Genomic DNA, 22,658 nt, shown 5'->3' with positions numbered 1-22,658 from the left:
ACATGGTAAATTCTTAGCCAAACCAGGATTTCCCAGTAGCCCCACCAATGGCAGAGTTGATACTTTAGGTTGTCTAGGAAGAAAGGAAGCAAGCAAAAAATCTTAAAGAGCTAAATAATCATAGGCAATTATGTCAGTAGACCTTGACTTGTAACATTTTAGCCGATGCTATTGTCTTCGGTAGTGACAACTTAGTATTTTCGAGGAACTGTGTGAAGTAGGCAGGAATGAATAGTCATCGTTGATCTGGGTGGTTATCTAGTACTCCTGGCCCAGGCAAGGACTCATCAAAATAGTCATTGATCAGAGCATGGGAGTCTGGTTCGTCACTGAAGTACCCATTTGTGAAGGTAGTCACCTCCGTGGTTTCTCCAGTGTTTCTGGTCTCCTTGGCATACACCCTGTGGACCAAGAGCCAATTACTCATGAGAAAGATCTTGGGCTTAGATCCTGCCTTCTAGCATCCTAGCTCTTAAGTTCTTATTCACTGACTCCCAGGATCCTGTTAGGCAGGGACTGTGGGGACAGAAAGCTGGTATACCTAAATCATCTTGTGCATTCATTGATCCAGGATACAACATGAGAACATTCATCAGAGAGGGTAAAATACTTTCTGACCCTGAAGGACTCTGCTTGGGCTAGTCTTCAGGTTTTCTGCCAACAACCAACAGAATTTAGGGCATTGAAGGGTTAATATGTTAGAAAAATGTGTATCTTACCTGTTTAGTTCATAGACATACTCTAGAAAACAAGGAAGAATCAGGTTAGAAATTTATTTGGAGAGTATGTAGGAGCTAAGTATGAAACCTCAGTACCAGTCCAAAAATGGGGGAAGGAAACAGAAGAGAATCCAGGGTACCAGCTTTGTAATATTGAGGGATGTTGTCATGAGTTAAAATACAAGGACACATATTTTTCAGAGAAGTGGATGGTACACATCCTTGTTCTCCATCCCCTTTGCCATTTCTGACTCAGACCATTAAGCTGAAGATATTGTTTGGTGCGGGTAAAGGGAAAACACACCAGACCTGTTCTTCACCCAGGATTCTCATCAAAGAGTCACAGAAAATTCTGTGGGAAACTTGATTGCCCAGCTACAACCCAGGAAAATGCACTGAATTTGGTTCCATGTCAGGAACCATTTTCAAGTGCACTGACACTGACCTATTACTCAAGAAAGGGCTCGGTTGTTGCATAACCTCTTTTACCACATATGTTTATGAATATGTATACATATATGTATATGTATGTGTGTACGTATATATGTGTATATGATTTATAACATACATGGATAAGTTGGTATTTCATTGAATTAATAAAATATTATTACTTAAAATCTTAAGACTAAAAGGACCCCAACTAGATAGTCATTGCCCGCTAGTGTTGTGGCGAACTGTCCTCTAATCTAGAGGACCAGCCTGGCACAAAGATGGGTATTTCTTGACACAGCCCTCTTCCCCCTAGGTGCTTATGATCTTTCAGGGTCGCGACTGGAAATCCATGTACTAAATTACAAGAATGGTAACAATGCAAACTATGGGAGTTCTGTTTTGTAGAGACCCACCTTTCTAAGTTTTATCTCCCCCACTGGACAGGGAACTTCTTTATTTCCAAGGTTGTTTTTTTTTTCTCTCTTAACTTGCTTAGTATCCAGAGTACAACCTATGCTCAGTAACTACAGACTAAATTGAATTACTGCTCTGACGCTATCTCTCTTAAAGAGAAACAGGAAGTGGGAATTCTGGAAAGGCAAACTAAGAAGGTTAAAAAAAAATAAAGCACAACGACATGTTATGTAAGCTTTAGTTGCTTGTCTAAATTCAGTGGCTGGAAATGAGAACAAGGAAAAGCGACTAGTGGATGGGAAGAAAACAGACCTAGACCCACATCATAGAGGGCCTTAAAAAGATGACTTAACCTGACTTCTTGTTCCCTTGAGCTACTAGGGACAATGAAATATTTTGGGATATTTTAAGAGGCAAATAATATGTAGTTACTGTCTTAGCCTTTAGAAGACTATGGTGAATGGTTTCCTTCAAATCGAGCTGGTATTTGTGGCCATTTGAGGAATTTCCATTCCCTAGATCATCCTGATGGATTGCAGTCATGGTAACTGGCCAACAGCATAGGTTATACTTGAGACCCTGGGGAAAGTGATAGACAAGACTGCGTTCTATTTAATTAAAGTGATCCAAGGCAGAAAAGATGGTCATGAGTAGAAGAAGCTACAGAAAAATATACAAGATGATTTTAGGCAAATTGACTAGTGCAAGGTAATTGAATTCTAACTTTTTCTTAGAAACAATCATTCCAACCCCCCTGTACCTCATGTTTTCCATACTCATTAAATCTCTCTGGCAATAATGTCTTCATCATGCAACTTCCAAAACAACTGGGTTAATCTTAGGGCCATTGCAAGGCCTAGTGAAGAAATTCCTTAGGCTGGAATTCAAAACCTGCTCTGATTAGAAGGGAACCTACATTGTCCCCTGTAATTCATTATCCCTTAACTAACTGAATTTTTCACAAGTACTTTCAGTTTAGACCTTTATACTTCTGCTCACTTGGTTTCCCTTTCCTGGAACACTGTCCCTTCATTTAGTATGACCTAGCTCTAGTTAAACCTTTTGAAAGGCTTTGTTGATTATTCCAGCTCTGACACTCTTCTCTTCAGTATTTGTTCAATATCTTCTTCTCTACACCTTGAATCATTAATCTTTCTGTAATGTATGCTATGATAAATTCTATGCTTCAACTTGGAAATCCTCACATACATTGCAAGCAACTCAAGGGCAACTTCCTTTCCATTCTTGTAAGATGATTCATTACAAAGAGTTGTGCTTGGCTTAGTACCCTGGATTTTTATATTCTGTTTCATAATTCTTACAACATTACTGGCAGAAACAATGAATATCTGTCTCTTTTTATTTCTACCATCGCCCTGAAACTAGTCTTAAAGATCATTGGAAAGTTAGCCATACTTCCGCATATAGAATGTAGATAAATACACTGTTGGAAAGAATGCATGAAAAGGCCAGCCATCCCTACGTATTACTCACCTTGCTGGAATGTCCTGTGGCAGAAGATAAAATAAGCCGTGGTGACAACCACTATGCAGCAAAGGGAGGTGATGCAGATGATGAGAAAGACTTTCAGGTTCCTTCCTAAAAGAGAAAATAAGACCAAGAGTTATGTGGTTTAAAATGAGGTTAGTCAAAGGCCCTACCCACTGCTGGACTTTGCGCATAATAATACTAACATACCAGGCACGATGTCGATGTGCCCATGGTATGATAGCAGCAAGACTAGTATAGGACAATTAAGACCTTTCTGATTTTCTGATTGGAACTGAAAACTGCTCCACAGGAGGGAATATCATGCCTGGTATTATAATCTGGTCAAAAGTCTCTCTCTCTCTCTCTCTCTCTCTCTCTCTCTCTCTCTCTCTCTCTCTCCTCTCTCTCTCTCTGTGTGTGTGTCATAGACCCTAGAGTAGAATTTATTATACTTATTTTTGTAAATATTCAACTTGCTATTTGAATATTATACCCATAGGCTTCTCTCTGTATTGACTAGGAAGCTTGTTTTGCATTTGACAGCCATCAATGCAGAGATGCATAACTGGTAAAAGCACTGAGAACAGACTTAGACTCACTTCTACTTTATGTGCATTGGTGTTTTGCCTGTATGTGAGGGTGCTGGATTCTCTGGAACTGTAGTTACAGACTCTTGTGAGCTGCTATGTGGTTGCTGGGAACTGAACCTGGGTCCTCTGGAAGAGCAGCCAGTTCTTTTAACCACTGAGCCATCTCTCCAGCCTCAGTGCTCATTTCTAAATGATGAATTTCTCTCTCTCTTTCTCTTACACACAACACACACACACACACACACACACACACACACACACACACACGGTGGGGGGGGGGAACAGAGAACCTCATGAAAGAGAGAGCAGAAAGATTATGAGCCAGACAACGAGGAAGAGTGCTATGGAATGCTATGTTCTGGACATGACAGGGTTATTGTATTCATGAATTTATAATAGTATAGCTAGGGTTATCAGCTCAAATTGACAGAAGATCAAGCCAAAAGTCCTGCAGAGATGGTAGACATGCTCGTCTTGCCCTACTCCTTACTGAATATTGCTTCTGGAGGAGAGAGACTCATTCTTTTTTCAGTGTGTTCCCACTCAGAGGTTTCCCATACTCCAGCAGATGGACTCAAACTCATGGACATCTGGGTGTTACTAGTTAGGTTTAGTGGGTTAACAACGAAGACATGAAGTTAGGAGGAGGTAGTTTGCAGAGTATATGGTTGAAGTAGGAAAAGAGAAATGAGAGGTGAATATGACCATACTTCGTTTTATACCTATATGAAATTCTTGAGAATCAAGAAGTTATAATAAAAGCATTGCATATTTACATAATATTATTTCAAAAGACAAGATTGGGTGGGAATGGTGGTGGGATACTGACATTTGGAAGGAAGAGGCAGGCAGATCTTTGTGAGTCTGAGGTTGGTCTGGTCTACATAGCTGGCACCTGGACAGCCAGCGCTACACGTGCCAATAATGTAATATTGTTTATCCATGAATTATTAGTAATGGCCAAAATGGGAAGTTTTTCAGGTAATATTCAAGAAGAATAAAATAAATTCATTGTTAAACACATACATACTAACCAATTATTTAATAATTGAAATATATTTGTATATAACAAACGTATATATTCATATGAAACTGCCACTGACTCTGATAAACACACTGAGTAAACTAAACCAACCACAAAAATACATTATTTTATTCCTTTATAAGAGTTCAAAATAGCTTAAAATAATACATGGCAATAGAGACCAGGAAAAGAAACCATTTGGTGACTATTAGACTGCAGGTAATGTGGTTGTGAAGTATGCACATTTTAAAGATTTTTAAATATTAATTTACCTATACATTATTCATACAATGTTTCACTAAAAAGTTTGTTAAATTTTTAAAAAGCAGGCAAATAAACAAAAATTGGCCTTGAGAAAAAAATCAAATCAGAAACTCTAAGTATCAGCCTAGAGCATCTTGAGGTTCTGAGCTAGCCAGAGAGAAAAACAAAATCCCACATTCTTAGGACAATCTTGATAAATGTCAGAGACAAAATGTCAAAACAAATTCTCATAGTCCCACTGGTTGATTGCTTTTTGGGCCACAGGCAGACTTCTATTCTTTCCAAAGGGCCAAGATAGAATTTCACTTTGCCTAAAAAAAAAAAATGGTGGTGGTGTTTTGACTTGCCAGCTTTTCAGAAATGCTATATTCATGAGATTCTGGCAACTTATGTTCAGCCATAAAGACTCTTCTTACTGAAGTACTCTTTGGTTCAAGTTCCCAGTTTCCTCTTTTCTCAAAAATATTTCCACTCAGAAATCTAGGGTACCTTGAGAGTTAATTCTGTCAATCTGAAAGGATCTAGATTCTTCCAGGAGACAAGCCTCTGGGCATTACCTTAACTGTGGGCATCATTCTTCTATGGGCTGGCATTATGGAAAGAATGAACAAGGGAAAGTAAGTTGAGCACCAGCATCCTCTGCTTTTTGTCTGTAGATCTGATGTGATTATATGCCATGCCTTCCTTGCTGTGATGGACTGCACCCTTGACCTATGAGCCCAAATAGACCTTTCCTTTCTTAAGGTGTTTTTTCCAGGTGTTTTGTTGCAGAAATGACATAAGTAACTAATACAGGCATGTAAATAGTTGAAGGAATATACTGTACCGAGATTCTAGTCCTAAGTCTTATTTACTTGTTGTATAACTAATGGGTCAGATAATAGATCTTCCTCCAAAGATGTTTGCACACAGATTCTTAGAATTATGTGTAACACAAAGAAGAATTAAGGTGAAAGACAGAATTAAGGCTGATTGTTATCTGCACTTAAAATAGAGAGATAATCCTTACTGTTTCTGATGGACTCAATGTAATCATAAGGATTGATTTAATAGTAAAGGTAGGAGATATGAGAGAAGGTAAGAGTTAGAGGAAGATTTGAACATATTACATTACTGATGTTGAAAACAGGTGAAAGAAATCAGGAGCTAAGGAATGTGGGCAGCTTCTACATAGTGGAAAGCATCAAGGAATGGATTCTTTTACAAAGTTTCCGAAAGGACTGGGGAACTACTGGCACCTGATTTTAGCTCACTAACATCAGACTTTTGACAGCCATAGTATAAGAGAACATATTTATGTCATTTTACCATACAAAATTTGAAGTAAGATTTTATGCTAGTCACAGAAAAGTTAGTATAGTGACGTTGGTCAAATCTTTAACCATTATTAGACTTTAGTTTCCTCAATGACACATTTGAATGGTATTCAATGCACTCCTTTCATTGACTTTCACTTCATTATAGTCAGCATTCAAGATAACCTATTCCTCATACTTGCTTTGACTGATTTTTCTCTCCACCACTGCATTCTGTCCTCTTGTCCCTTGTATCCTTCTGTTCCAGGAGTTACCGTTTCATGTCATGTGTGTTGTACTTCCCTCCTTCCTTAAGAGAAGCTGTTGGTTTTTGTTTGTTTTCATTTTGGAGGGATAATTAGGTAGATGGCTCAGTGGTTTACATACTTGGTGTATAGCAAAACCAGAGTTCCCATCTCATTATTCACATAAAAATCCGACATAGTCATGAAAATCTATAAGCACAGTGTTTAGGAACAGAGGCATGCAAATTTTCTGGTCTTGTTGGCTAGCCAGTCTAGTCAGCATAGTGTGCTTCAGGTCATTGAGAGACTCCATCTCAAGAAAAATTAAGGTAGAGAACAGCAGAAACACCTAGAGGAGAGCTCTGGTCTCCATATGAGCATACACAGGCAAGTATGTGCACACACACGTACATTATATTAAACACACATACATACAGACACACACACACAAACTGCTTTTTTCCTTCTTATTGGCTTCTTTCTAGTTTCATGGCTTATATCTCACTCATTCTTACAAAAATACACATGTGTAAAATTAGGAGCTACAATCTACATATAAGAAAAAACATTCAACATTTATGTTAGTGAACCTAGGTTATTCCAGTTAACATATCTTCCAGTTCCATAAATTTTCCTGATATTTTATTTTTCCTCATGACTGAATAAATTTTTTTGCCAAATAAAAATGTATTTTCCTTGTCCATTCATCTGCTGGTTGTTATTTAGGCTGATTTTATTTCTTGTTGTGAACAAAGCATCAGTAAACATGGATGTGCAAATATGCCCATGGTAGGATATAGTCTTTTGGTATATGCCCAGCAGTGTGAATGGAATATCTTTTCTCATTTTGTTTTTAGCAAATTTGTTGGTGTATATGTACAATATTGATTTAGTATGTTGATTTTATATGTTGATTATGTATTTTGAAACTTCATTGTGAACGTTATATTTAATAACACTGGAGGTGATACACATTTTTACCTCATTTTACGTTTTAGAATGCTCTAAGTTTTTAAGCTTAGTATAATGTTGGCTACAGGCTTTTCATAAGAAGCATTTAATTGTGTTGAGGTAGGTTTCACACATTCTTACTTTCTTCTGAACTTTTATTAAGAAACAGTGTCTGTGTATCTGCAGAGATAACCAAGTTAATCTGACAATCAAACTTGGCACCGTTGTCCACATGGAACTGACTTTGTAGAAATGAAGAATGCAGAAGTTAGTGGGTCATGAATTCTTTCTTCCCCTGTGGTTTCAAAAAGCATCTAAGGTTAGATGGGGCAAGAAAGTTCATTCATGAAGGTTCTACTACAGGGCAAATGACCTTGAAAGGCATCTGTAGAAGGGGAGTGGAAACGACCTGACAGGGTATGGTGTTGTGGGCAGTAAAATCAGAGGGGTAGAAACATGTAAGCCCTCTGATATCAGTCACAGAGCTATGGAGCTATGGGATTTGAGAATTTGTACTCTCGGGTTTCAGTCTTGCTTTGGTCCTTACTATGCCTCATTTCTCACTTTTATCATGGTAATGTATATTATGTGTTATTGTATGTTAGATATAATTGCTTTTTATTTTACAGGGCATTACAGTTAAGAGATTGTCTTAATTATAATGTTTCTGATGGGTTCAATGTAATCATAAAGATCAATTTAATCAGAAGAGACTTTGGACTTGCAAATAGTAATCTAATTGTGCAAGAATAAGGGGACTTTGGAAGTTGGACTAAATGAATTTTGCTTTATGATGTGGCCAACATACTATTAAGTTTAGGGAGTAGAATATGGTAACTTGAGTGAGGCATCTTGGGATTTAGAATTGGTTACTAGTTGGTTGCTGTTTGAGAAGTATTATGAGGGGTGGCCTTGTTAGAGGAAGTATGTCACTGAGGATGTACTTTGAGGCTTCAAAAGCCATGTGCTACCCCCAGTTTATTCTCTTGGCTTCTTTTTTGTGGCTTAAATGCTCTCAACTGCCTGATGCCTGCCACCTGCTTCACTCCACTATCATGGGTTGTAACCCTTTAAAACTGTAATTTCAAAGTATGCCCTTCCCTCTGTAAGTTACCGTGGTCATGTTGTCTCATCATATAATAGAAAAGTAACTAATACATACCACATGGCTCTAGGAAGAAAGGAGGTCAATCCCAAACTCAGCATACAACAAGTCATAATAAAGATTAGGGATTAAAATAAATGAAAGACAGACCAGAGAAACAATACACAATATTAACCAAATAGTTTGTTCTTTAAATAAAGATGAACAAACTCCCCAGCTAAAATAACCAAGAAAAGAGAAAGAAATCTCAAATTAGTGAAATTAAAGATGAAAAGGGAGTTGTTAGACTTTGATGAAATTAGGAGGAATATTAAAAAATATTTTAAAATTTATATAAAGCACTGGAAGACTGTAAAAAATAGATCAGTCTCTAAACACATATGGCTTACTATAGTAATTCCTTTTCTGTTGCTGTGATAAAATATCAGGTCCAAAGGTAACTTAAAGAACAAGGAGTTTATGATTCCAGATGGATGAGTCTGTGATGGCAGGAAATTGTGGTGGCAAGCATGGGCATGGCAGCAGGAGCAGGAAGCCTCGAGATCAATCACATTTGTCAACATCAAAGACAGTGCAGAGAAAGGGATCTGGAACTGGCATGAGGCTATAAACTCTCAAAGACCAACCCCAGTGATGTACTTCCACCAGTTGGGGAACAAAAACTCAATCTATAGGGGACATTCAAGCCACCATATCCCACTCTTTGACCCTGATATGATTATGGCCACATCATAGTACAAAATGTGCTTAGTCAAACTCTAAATAAAAGTCCTCACAATCTGTGACAGTCTCAAAACCATTTAAAAGTCCAATGTCTGTTTTGAGACCCAAGTAAATGTCTTATCTGTATCCTCAGGTAAAATAAAAAAAGTGGATCACATACTTCTAACATAAGATGACACAGAATGCACATTACCATTCCAAAAGGGAGAAGTGGATGGATAGGAAGGAAATAATGGACCAAAGAGAGACTAAAATCTATCAGGGCGGACGTGAAATCATGTAACCTCATTTCTGATGACACAAAGGTTATATGACTCTGCCACTCCCGCCTTTCTGCCTGCAACAGGCATCTCTTTCTTGGGCTGTTACCACTCCCTGTCTGCAGTTCTCCTTGGTAGATGTTTCATGATTCTAGAATCATCAACATTTGGGGTAACCAACACAATTCAGGTTTCATTTTCACAGCATAACACAATGAGCTCTTGGGCATCTTGTCTTCTCAGGCTGTTCATACAGGGACTGCCCTGTTACCCATATCCACATCTCAGGGGCTTCTATTCTCAATCAATTCTAAGATATAACTTTGTTGACTATACTAATCTCAGTTGACAGTAATTATTTTCAGAGCTTGAAATATATCATTCTGTGCTTTCCTGGATTTTAGTGTGGCTGGTAAGAGATCTGATGTTATGCGAACAGTTATGCCTCTGTTTCTGAGTTGGCATTTTCCCTGTACATCTTTTGGCCAGTACTTTATTTGGATGTTTATTTCATTCTCTAGGTTTATAAAATTCTTAGCTATAATTTCATTGAACACATTGTCTAAGCATTTTTACTAAATCTCTGCTTCTTTCACTGTGTGGGCTATTAGGTTTGGTCTCAAATATTTTAGTTGTGTCCATTAATGTTTTCTTTATGTATTTTCTTATGTATTTCTATTTTATTACCCATCCTTGAAATTCATTCTTCTACATGGTCTTATCTGTTCCTGATGATTTTTGCTGTGCTTTCTATTTTATTTATTAGTAAAGCATATATCTTGCTTGTTTGAGATCACTGGTCCTATCCCCAGTATCATAAAAAGAAGTATGCCTTCAATGAAACAAAGCCAGAGCGTGAAACAATGAGTAATAGTTATTAAACTATTTCGCACTAAATAATCAAACCAGATACTTGATGGATACCTGGATTCATAGATGTTCTGCAGTATATCTGGAATTAACAACTGGTTACAAGACCATGAAATAATTTGGAGGGTTCTGACATATGACCTATGACATATGACTCAGGTGAAAATGGGGATCTCATAGTTTGAGAGTAGCGAGTCAACTATTAATGTGAAAGAAATTCATTATTTTAAGAATTGATTTAGGCATATCAGTGCATATTAGCTGACTAGAAGTTTGAGATGAACTAATACAGGCTATTTTCTCTTTGAGATTTTAGTCCTTGAGTTCCTGATTTGGGGATCTTTGAGATTTTTGGTGAATAAAAATCAACTCTGATCTGCTACAAAAAGCCCTTAGTCAAGAATTAAAGTAGTGGAGGACTGCTTTGATCTTTACCTATTCCACTTCCTGTCTCCTTAGGGTAGATGGCTGAGTTCATGTTCCGAATCCTACTTTCTACCTATCGTGCCCAGTCTTTGAGAAGTATATTGCTGCTGCAATAGAAAACAAACTAAGAACACATTTATCCATTTCTTTAACCACAACCTCACTCTTTATTCTTGTATCATTATCTTTCCATTTCTATCATAAGTATCCAATTTAGTTCCTGGGCTCTTCCTGGGTTTGTGGAGTTGAATTCCACATAGAAAACTTATAAGGTATCACACAGTTTAGAGTCAAAGAAGAATGATAGCATAAAATATCGCTTTTACCTGGGCCATCAATGATGTCCTTATTGTTTTCATTCCCCAGGTCAGCAGTGGTCCTCTCATGTGTTCCATCCACTGGGCCAACAGTGGTCTCCTTATGGTTTTCATTCCCCGGGCCAGCAGCGGTCCTCTCTTGTTCTTCATCCACTGGGCCAACAGTGGTCTCCTTATGGTTTTCATTCCCCAGGTCAGCAGTGGTCCTCTCATGTGTTCCATCCACTGGGCCAACAGTGGTCTCCTTATGGTTTTCATTCCCCGGGCCAGCAGCGGTCCTCTCTTGTTCTTCATCCACTGAGCCAACAGTGGTCTCCTTATGGTTTTCATTCCCCAGGCCAGCAGTGGTCCTCTCATGTTTTTCATCCACTGGGCCAACAGTGGTCTCCTTAAATTTTCCATTCTCCTTAGTGGTCCAGTCACAGGTTGAATTCACTGTAGTTGTTGCTATGAGAACAGAGAATCCAGGTCAGAGGCCTATCTCGCACTGAAGAGATGTGAGGGTCGTCGATGGCAGAAAAGGCTTGATGTCTTTGCTGGAGATCTCTTCTGGGCTTCCAGGGTGTCTATTCATTGTTTTTCCATTGGCTTAGTGGCTACACCTAACTCTACTGATAATTTTACTACCATCTGCAGCTCTATTGCCCTGCATTGAGCATTCTGCTGCTCAGATAGATCATTCATGACCTGCCGGGATTTCTGGTCCCATCAGCACTGGCTCTGTTGTAGCTGCCAATGTAGTTTTTAACTAAGTGTCTCTTGCTCTATCTACCAATAAAGATTTGGGAGTCAGATGTTTGGGTGAAAACCTGACAACTCAGAGGTGCTGAGAAGCAACCAGCTGACCTTCCTTTTGACCAGAGACTCAGCAAGAGAGTTTCTCTATTTGTCCTAAAATAAAAAGATCATGAATCCCTAAGTCCCTCCCTACTCCTTCCTGTGCATCTCTCTATCCATATTCCTGCATCCTCTGCACTCTCTATGGCTAATTCTTGTCAACTAGTCACTGGGTCTGCTTCCTGATCTAAGGTTGAGTTTATTAATACAGTCTTGTGGTTTCACAGTGCAATCAAATATCCTGCAGCAAGTCATATTATTAATCTATATTGTACTACGAAGTAAAACCTCTCAACTTTTTGCTATAAAGGATTTCCAGTGGAAGAAGATACACAAAGAAGTAGAATGCTCAAAGTCACATAGTAAATCAGATTAGGAAAAATGTGATACGTTGCTTTCTTTTAGCTTGTTTTCACAAAGAAAAGTGTATATTCATGATTCAACTTCTCTACTACCCTTAAATATTTGCTACATTTATTTTGTATTCATTAATTTACTGCCATGATCTCTTTGAGTAACACAGAGATCTCTTTGCCCAAAGTCAGTGGAATTGCATCTGCTTGGTTTCCAAATGTGTTTCAAGAATTCAGTAACAAAGCTCTAGTAAAACTTACCTTCCAAGGGGGATTGCATGGTTGTAAGTGCTTCAACATTGATTATAGTTGGATTAGAGGGGTCTGCAAGGGAAAAAGGAGTGAGGTTCAGGGATTTGGTTCCTTTAGATAAACAATTGAAGATACTATTAAAATTAGGAATTAGGTTGTACCTCTCAACCCTTCCATCATGATGCTGGTAACTTCTATTGCCTGTTCTTTAATCCTCACACATCACTCTAAGGTAGTGGCCATAAGGCAGGGTTCAAAGACGTCAGTGAATCTATATCTAGAGTTGAAATGGTGTGAAGACTAGGCTGAGGGAATATATTCTAGTAATCACTAATTTTGACTAAAATATAACAAGTCATTCTTGAGGAAGAATTCCAAAGAACAACAAAGAAGGTGTTAGTTGGTGACTTCAATGAAAATGTCAAAGTAATGACTTCTAAAACTTGCCCCTCACAGAAATAAAGGCATAACTGAAATATTTTGGTATTGTCATTTTTTTCCCAGAATTTGGGAAATTGGTTCGTAGGAACTTATGGTGCTTATGGAAGAAAAACAGCCCAGTTTTAGTAATAAAATGAAGCTTTGTGGCATTTCAGCTTTCCTCAGAGGTAATAAAAATTAATACCCTACTCCAGGTACAAAAGTAAGAAGTTCATTCCAGAAATACTATCTTTATTTGACCTTTCTAATGATTTCTTTAAAAGCCGTAACTCCCAATGCTTGTTTTATTTAGCATCTGCACTAAAAGTCTCTTTATATGGCTAGGAGAAAATTTGTCACACAGAGCCTAAAGCAATGGATAACAGTGTGGAGAAAGAATAGAGTAACCAAGACTAAAAGGAAATGCTCAAAAATGAGATATCTCCAGAAAGTTTGAAAAGTTTGGCAACTTCCCAGAGTCAAAGATATCATATCTTTTCTTAAAGTCTTGTGCACATCCAGAAAAAATATAAGAAAGGTATAAGATCACACTTATGATTAACCTTGAGGTTTCATATTAACAGCAAATAAACAATATACTATAATTATAAACTGGATACACATTGATATCATCGTTAAACCAGCAACAAAATTCTCTGGTAAATAATGCGTAGTTTATTTTCTCCTGGCTCTTAAGAAAATCTCTATCCAGTTATCACTGACTTCTGAGCTAATCAAATAGTAAACTCAATGGTTATCTCATAACCATGAATATACAAGACTATACAAAATTAGTATTTTAAAATCACCACCAAAAGTCCTAAAAAACAAAGAAACAAACAATCAAATAAGTAGAGTGAGAATGTGATTGCAGTCCCAACTACAAGTATAAATTTAGTTTGGGTAGCAAAGAAAACCCCCATCTAAAACATAAATAACCTCCAAATAAAAATGAGGCAGAAATCATGGCATTTCCCAGATAAACAATGACTGTGAGAATACTCTCTAGAAGATATGACCAAAAGAATTGTCAAAAGGCATTGTTTAAGGTAAAATAAAGGGACAGTGAATCATATCCAAAACTAATATGAAGAAATAAAAAGGCACCAGTAGAAGTACCTGTACTGGTGAATACTGAGTGTAAACATATTTTTCCAATCTGACTTAAAAAATCACTTTACAAAACAATATTATTTTGATTGTAAGCCTAGCTTTTAATAGCTGAGCTATCTATTTATCCCTACAAAACAATAATACTATATCAATACTCATTCAATTATAATATACTAAGATGCAATTTGCGGTAATGATAGAACTAAATGATAAGAAATTGAGCTGTATACAAATATTATGAAATTAAATTGGAATAAATGCAATAAATTAGGAATTGTTGATATCCCACAAACAGAAATAATGAATACTTAGTAATGTCTTAGTTAAGATTCCTTTGGCTGTGATAAAGCACAATAACCCAAAGCAACTGGAGAAGGTAAGAGTTTATTTCTTCTTACAAGCTTCTGGTCATGTTCTATCACTTAGAGAAGTCATGGCAGGGACTCCTGGTAGGAAATTAGAGGCAGGAACTTCACAAGCAAAAGCCATGGAGGAATGTTGCTTATTGGATTTTTCCCCATGGTTAACTCAGCCTGCTTTCTTCTAGCACCCAGGACCACTCAGTGGGTGGTACTGCTTGTGGTGAGTTGGGTCTTCTCACATCAATCATTAGCCAAGAAAATACACCACAGACTTGCTCACAGGCCAGTCTATTGGGGGCATTTTCTCAGTTGAGGTTCCCTCATACAAAATGAGTCTAGCTTCTACGAAGTTGACATAAAAATAGCCATCACAGTAAACTAAACAAGAATCGAACTATATAATATGCTAGAAATTATCTATCAGGCATCAAAGGTAGTAGCGGTGAAGGAATATAGCAATAAGTATAAAGACTACAAATAGAAAATTGGCAGAGATAAATCTTACTTTATTAATACTTATATTAAATAGAAGTAGAAGAATTCAGATTTAAAGGCAGAGAGTCTCAGATTATCATATCTAACTATATGATATCCTTGCTTAGTACTCAAAGGCAAAACAAGGTTTTAAAGTAAAATAATGTTAAAAGATGTACCATACAGTCATTAGCCAACATATAAGTAGAATGACTATACTGATATAAGGCAAATTATATTTGAGAAAAAATTTTACTAGGTACAAAGAACAACAACTTATAATCATAAAATTATTTTTGGTGAAGGATAAAGTTCATTAATAAACATATACTGATAATACTAGAGCCTCCAAAATTCATGAAGAAAATTTAGAAGAATTGGGGAGAGAAATGGTTAGTTTACCAATCATAATTTGAATTCAACATCCCACTTTAAATGATCTGTTTAATAACTAGAAAGAAGATTAAGGAGATTCAAGGGCTGAACAACATTGTTAACCAGCAGTGACATATATAGAACACTTCATATAATAATAGCAAAGTAGATACTATTATTAAGTATACCTGCAGCATTATTCGAAACAGACCATATGTTGTGTAGAAAACAAATCTTAGTAAATTTTTAAAAGATCTGAAATAATAAGCATGTTCTCTAACTGAATAAAATAAAATGAGGAGTAGGGCCTGGAGTGTTGGCTCAGTGGTTAAGAGTTCTTTTTGCTCCTGCAGAAGACGTGGGGATGGTTCCCAGCCCTGACATAGCCACTCATTCCTGTATACAGCTCAAGTTCCAGAGAAACTATGTGTCTTTCTGACCTTCACAGGCGCCAGGCAGGTACTCTGTACATACACATTATGATGTTTGAATGGAAATGGCCCCTATAGGCTCATATATTTGAAACTGTGGTTCGTAGTTGGTGCAACAGTTTCAGGAAGGATTAGGAGGTGTGTCCTTACTGCAGGAAATGTGTCACTAGGGGTGGGCTATGAAGTTTCAAAAGATTTGTGCCAGTTCTACTGTTCTCCCTCTCGCAGCCTCTTGCTTTCAGATCAAGATGTGAGCTTTAACTGTTCCTACAACCATGTCTTTGCTCTGGTGTCCTTTATATGTTGGTTATAAGATTTTATTACTGAAATAGAAAAGTAACTAATATACACACGCTTGCAGATAAAACCATCATATACTTAAAATAATAAACAAATATTAAAAAGTAAATGTTAACTTCAAAAGATGAATCAGGAAACTTGAAATTATGGAATTTAAACAAGTAAAAAAAATACTGGATTGCTAGTTAAAGAACTACTAAGAAAGAAAAAATCAAGCTAAAGTGGCTTCACTATTCAGTTCTACCAGATCTTTTAAAAATTTTATTAATTTAATCTATTTACTTTTTAATTTTAAAAACAATCTTTTCTCATTTTACATTCTAATCACAGTTCCTACTCCCTCCCCTCCTCCCACTCCCCCCAAAACCCATCCACTCCTCAGAGAGGGTAAGACACATTGCTTTGGGGAAGGTCCAAGGCCCTCCTTACTATATCTAGGCTGAGCAAGGTATCCACCCAAAGAGAATAGGATCCGAAAAAGCCAGTACAAGCAGTAGAGATAAACCCCTGTGTCACTGCCAGTGGCCCCTCAGTCTGCCCCAGCCATGCAACTGTCAAACACATTCAGAGGGCCTTGTTTGGTCCTATGCTAGTTCCCTGATTGTCAGGCCAGAGTTGGTGGGCTCCCATTAGCTGAGGTAAGCTGTTTAAGTGGGTGTTCCATCATGGTCTTGACCCCTTTTCTCATATTCTCATTCCTCCTACTCTTCCACTAAACTTTGGGAGCTCAGCCCAATACTCCCCCGTGGTTCTCTGTATATGCTTCCATCATTTGCTGGATGAAGGTTCTATGATGAAAATTAAGGTAAGTAGTCAATCTGATTACAGGAGAAGGCCAGTTCAGGCATCCTCTCCACTATTGTTTAGGGTCTTAGCTGGGGCTAATTCTTGGAGATTCCTGGGAATTTCCTTAGTGTAAGGTTTCTCACTAGGCCCACAATGACTCCCTCAATCAAGATATCTCTTTTCTTGCTCTTTCTCTCTGTCTTTTCCCCATCTGGGCCATTCCATCCCCCCCACCTGTTCTTTTCCACTCAGATCTTAAGAAATTTAAGGAATATTGGGTCTGGTGGGATATGCTACAAAACCACAAATATTAAGATAAAATAGGCTTAGATTTCAACAAAAAAACTTGGGAGCCTTGAATGTTACCATCATGAAAGTAAAAAGGCAACATGTTGGGCTGCAGAGATGGTTTAACAATTAAGAGCATTGGCTGCTCTTGCAAAGGTTTGGTTCTCAGCACCCACATGATACCTTAAACCATCTACAACTCCAGTTTCTAGAGCATCTGATCCCTCTTCTGAATTCTACAGGAACCATACACCTATATGGTGCATGAACATACACGCAAGCAAAGCACTCGCATATAACTACATCTCAAGAACTGTAAAAGACAACATGAAGAAGTGGGAGAATACTTGTGAATAATGTATTTCATAAGACTAACCCAGCCAAATAACCTTCAACCTACAATTTACCCTGGCTACAGATGTGCTGGGGTAAATGTGGCAAAGAAATTGTGAGAGTGACCAACCACTATCTGGTCCAGCCCTGAGAGAGAACCCATCCCCGACATTGTATGGAGTACCAGGACTCAGAGGTTGGATAACCTAGAGACTTAGGGTAGAACCAGACATGACTGGAAAAAAAGCTAATGAAATGATTCCTAATAATATATTGCTATACTCCTAGATTGCTGCCTAGCCCAATAATCATCATAGAGGCTTCACCTAGCAACTGATGGAAACAGATACAAAGAGTCACAGTCAAATATTAGGCAGAGGTCAGGCAATTCTGTGAAAGAGGGGGAAGAAGGATTGTATGAGACAGATGGTCAAGGGCATCACAAGAAAACCCATAGAATCAACTAACCTGGGCTCATGTGACTCACAGAGACAGGGTGCCCATGTGGGACTGATCTAGGCCCTCTGTATGTGGGACTCCTAACAGTGGAATCAGGGGCTGTGTTTGACTCTTTTGCTGGCTTTTTGGACACTATTCATTATTTTGGGTTGCATTAGTGCAGCCTTAATACGAGGGGAAGTGCCTAGTCTTATTGCAACTTGTTATGCTGTGCTTGGTTGATATCCATAGGAAGTCTGCCCTTTTCTGAATAGAAACGAGGGGGAATGGATTGGGGAGGAGAGCATAAAGGGGAAGTGGAGAGAGGGACTGGAGGAAGAGGAGGGAGGGTAAAATGCAATTGGGATATAAACAATAATAATAATTATTATGGTAAAAATCATTTTAAAAGACTGTAATAATCCAAATAAAGAAATTACGCTCATAACTCAAGAATAATTAGGCAAATGCAATTTTGAAATGACTAAAGTATTTGGATAGACAGTTCTCAAAGAAGACTGAAGTCATTACAATTCCTGATTTGGGGACATATCACAGAAGTATAATTAGCTAAACCAGTACAATATTACTATACAAAGATACATAGGCCAGTAAAACAGTGTACACATTCCAGAAATAAACAAATATGTCTGAAAGCAACTAATTTCTTGTAAATGTACAAAATCACACCAGAGAAATGGTAGCCTTTTCAATAACTGGTGCTGGGAAAAGTGGGCATCATCAAGATTGAAACCTGACCTCTACTGTCCTGTGCAAAAATCAACCAAAGTGGATTAAAGACAGCAATATGAGATTGGGAACTCTGAATCTATTAGGATTCAGCATTAAAAAAAAGATCTGAGTAGAGGCAATGATTTTCTGGTTACAACCTCTAAAACACAGAGAGGAATAAAAAAAACATTAAATTACTATGATACTACATCCAACTAAAAAATATCTTTACTGGAAAAGAAATATTAAAAGACTGAAGAGAGACAAGCTGTAGACTGGCAGATTAGAAATGAAAATATTCAAGTTGAGCGAAGAAAATAAAGCCCTCTACTGTAGCTGTACGCTAACAATAATCTAAACTTCAAGAACACTTAAAGTAATGAACAGAAGAGCCAGCAAATAATCTCAGCAGAATCACTCAGACAAACTGTAGAAAACCCAAGTCAAAGTGGCTAAAAGAAGGAGGAAGGAATGCCGGCAAGTCTACTGCTGCAGGGAATTTTATGTGGTTAGATGTGAATGGATAGAGTTTGGAATTTTGTTATGTAGAGGACAATGCAGATTTCAGTTTCTAAAACCATGTGGTAAACTGGGAAGCACAGCTAGTGGGGGACCAGATCCCTCAGAATGCCTTTGGCGAATCTAGGAGTGATGGCGTGGCAGAAGGAGAGCCTTTTTTTTAAAAAAAAAAACAAACAGATTTATTTATTTATTATGTATACAGTGTTCTGTCTATCTGTGTGCTTGCTGGCAAGAAGAGGGCACCAGATCTCATTACAGATGGCTGTGAGCCACCACGTGGTTGCTGGGAATTGAACTCAGGACCTCTGGAAGAGCAATCAGTGCTCTTAACCTCTGAGCCATCTCTCCAGCCCATGAAGAGCTTTTTCGAAAGTGATGCATTTGTATTTATTTCCCAGCACTATTTAAATTCTTGAATGGGGTGATGACTTCGAGGATCCTGTGATTAGCACATAGGATTAGAGACCAAGGCCTCTCAATTTCTCAGAGGTGTCTAGGACTACAGTACTCTAGCGTGTCTTTGTTTACCAATGCATTTCTGCTCTCACAGTGACTTACATTTCTGGACACGGAGCTCTATAATCTCATCTCTCATCACTTGGGTTCCCTCTGAGCTCTGCCAGGTGACCTCACATGTGTAGTGACTCCTGTCATCCATCTGAAGGGAATTCAGTTGGAGAGACACATCCCCGGGAAGTTTCTGGCTCACTTTCAGGCGGCCTCTGTATTTGGCCTGTTGGATATGGTCTCCCGAGGAGTCACGTAGGAAGATGGTGACTGGATCAGAGCCATGTCGTACCAGCCATTTCACAGACTCTTGACTGTAGCCTCTCATGGGAGTATAGAAGCACTGTAATGTCACGTCCCCATTCCGGGTCCCTGTCACACTCTTTGGCGATCTTAGGATGGGTTGGCCTAAAGACAGGGAAGAAAGTAGAATGAGCAAGTAACAGTTGACATGCTCACCTGAGTGAGGGCGAGTCACGGGCTCAATAGCTTTCTAAGAAGCACTTTCCCTTCAGTCATACTTTGGTTATCCCTGGCCTCTGCTGATAGCTTTCTCATCAATCCGAGTCAGTGTGTGGGATGAAGTCCTTAACATTCTTTAGCTAGAGTGGTTTCAGGTCCTTTTTATGTCACTGTCTTGCTAGGAGGTGACATTTATTTTTTCCAAACAGAATATGGAGAGTTAGGATAGACCAATCTTTAGGGATTCTATGATATTTTACATGCCCATAGTTTTTCTTTCACTATTTTCAAATGAGATGCGGGAAAAAGAATGGCAAATAGTTGAAACGGAAGTAGTTTTTCTTTTGTGTGTAGATTCATGGTTGAAACAGCCCTCTGCTCTATTACCACCTTTTGTTCACTCAAGAGAAAAGGCTCAGTGATGGGGACACAAACTCACGTTCTCTTCTGGAAGGATGACAGAGATGATCGATAAGGGAACTGAAAGGTGAAGCAAAAGGCCCAGATGAATTTTCCTGCCAGACCAAACCATTAGCTATGAGCTTTGAACCTTGTACTTTGCAATTAAACCTAGCTAATTTTTCGGTCCTTATTTCTCTTTTTTTTCTTTTAGTTCTTATAAAAAAACATTAGAAAGTTACATTCGGAGGGGGGAAAGGGTTTAATCCACGCTTGGCCTGGAAAAGAAAAGAACCCGAATAAATCTCCAGAGCTGGATGGGCTAGTTATTGTGGTAGAACCAAAGGAAATTGCTCCTTGACGGGCTGGAGAGAGGAGCCCAGAGGCAAGAAAAGACAGGGACTCATTGTGTTTTGTTAGAATTTTTCATATATAAGCTCATATCTCAATCCTTTTGCATTTTATTCAACTGGGGCCAGAAATTGTATTTAGGCAATGTCTTTCCTGGTAGATGTAGTTTCAAAATGCAAGGTATTACTGAATAAATCTTTTTCATTTAGCACATATTTCAGGTAAGCAGGTAGAATACGATGCCTTGTGAACAGAGTGAGCTTATGCTGTCCATCTTCCTGGATGCACTGTAAGGACCAGAGTTTCTAATAATGGGGACACTGAAGGTGAGTCTAAGGCCTTTGCCCTCACCAGGAACTCTTAGAACATTCATGTCACACTTTAGCCATTAGATAGGCCCACTTTGGTTAAAAAAAGAACAGCAAAAATTCGGTATTGCTAGATTCTTCAAATTATGATTGATCTAGCTAGTCTTGTCTTCTAGAAAGACGAAACAAGCAAAACTTCATCAAGAATCCCTTTACCCTATACTGAAACTTACTTAGTTCTTACTTGTACTTAGTTTCCTGAAAGGCACTTCATTTCCTTGAGTTATAAGTGAGTGTGGAGGAAGATTCACAGAAATGCCCCTATGAGATAGCCCAACCTCTTCTGGGCTGTGTATCTAGAATTAGTTCCCACAAACAGTCCCTACAACTGGGTTACTGGGTCCGTAAGGAAGTGAGTTATCTCAGCAGCTAGTAATGTACCAAGCTGAAGAAGCTAGAGATATTTAGCTTAGAGAAGAGGAGAGTTAAGGGGGCACAGTTTCTTCCTCTCCTCAGACATTTGAAGCGCTGGCATGGGAAAAGGAATCATGTGTATTCTGGGTTGATAGTGAGAAGCCCTTGGATAGAAACAATAGAGAAGGGGATTTAGCACAACACAAGTACTATTTGGGCATGCGCCTGGATACAGCCTGGTGGAGACCAGCAAATGGCTGTGTTCTAAAGTGTATGAACAGCAAATGTTAAGCACCTGTAAACCATTCTATTTGATGGTGCATATTACTGAGTTTCACCATGTAACCCAAGACAACTCAAAGTTTTCTATATAGACCAATGTGTCCTTGAACTCACTGAGATCAATCAGAGTTCCTCTGCCTTCCAAGTGCTGGGATTAAATGTGTGCCCCACCATGCCTGGCTACAGGTAACTTCAAAGGTCACACGTACATCACACTCACTTATTAAATATCTATTCATTGGTGACGGTATGTTGTGGCAAGAATCAAAGCATGGAAATGAGAAGTCAGTCATTATTGTAGATTTTCAAGGAAAAAGGAGAATATAGGAGGTTTGGGTGACCTTGAAGTCTTCTGACGTACCCGAAATACTGGAAAATCATGCAAATACTTTCCAAGCGAAGAACTGTTTCAATTTCTATCCAAGGCAGCTTCTGGAACTTTTACTAGATTTCAACGACTTCCTTCCCTTCTGCCCAAGTTCAGAAAGCTTACAGAATTGCATATGACTGTTCCTGAGCATTTAAAAACAAGCTTTTCTCAGTAAACACTCAACATCAACACCCACATCCTCTGCCTGAGGTAGAAGTGGCAGTCAGGCATCAGTGTGCTACCTTACCGTAGGTGAGCACTATCAGGTGGCCCAGGGTCAGCAGGACCAACGAGATCTCCATCTTATGTGAAGCCACCTCAGTTCTTTCTTCCATCCTCCTGCTGCTGAAGAGACTAGAAATTCTGGTGGCTGTTAGTTTCTTCTTTTCTTCTCTGTATTTTCCCAAAATGCTAGTCTTATCA

The 22,658-nt window shown here is 38.4% G+C and overlaps 1 protein-coding gene across 1 annotated transcript; it reads right to left on the bottom strand.

Annotated features, from left to right (window-relative positions):
- Positions 1–191: 191 nt before the first annotated feature.
- On the bottom strand, positions 192–22,537 carry Vsig4 (V-set and immunoglobulin domain containing 4). The gene is given in 9 exon segments (XM_075956938.1): positions 192–248; positions 250–282; positions 284–401; positions 720–741; positions 3,060–3,164; positions 11,136–11,573; positions 12,578–12,640; positions 19,701–20,057; positions 22,483–22,537. Coding segments are annotated over 9 exon segments (1,248 nt in total).
- Between the last annotated feature and the right edge of the window lie 121 nt (positions 22,538–22,658).

Source organism: Microtus pennsylvanicus, chromosome X, assembly GCF_037038515.1.
Source record: "Microtus pennsylvanicus isolate mMicPen1 chromosome X, mMicPen1.hap1, whole genome shotgun sequence".
NCBI classification, from domain to species: Eukaryota; Metazoa; Chordata; class Mammalia; order Rodentia; family Cricetidae; genus Microtus; species Microtus pennsylvanicus.
Note: the sequence above shows the minus strand (reverse complement) of the source record. Positions and strands in the feature narration are given on the sequence as shown.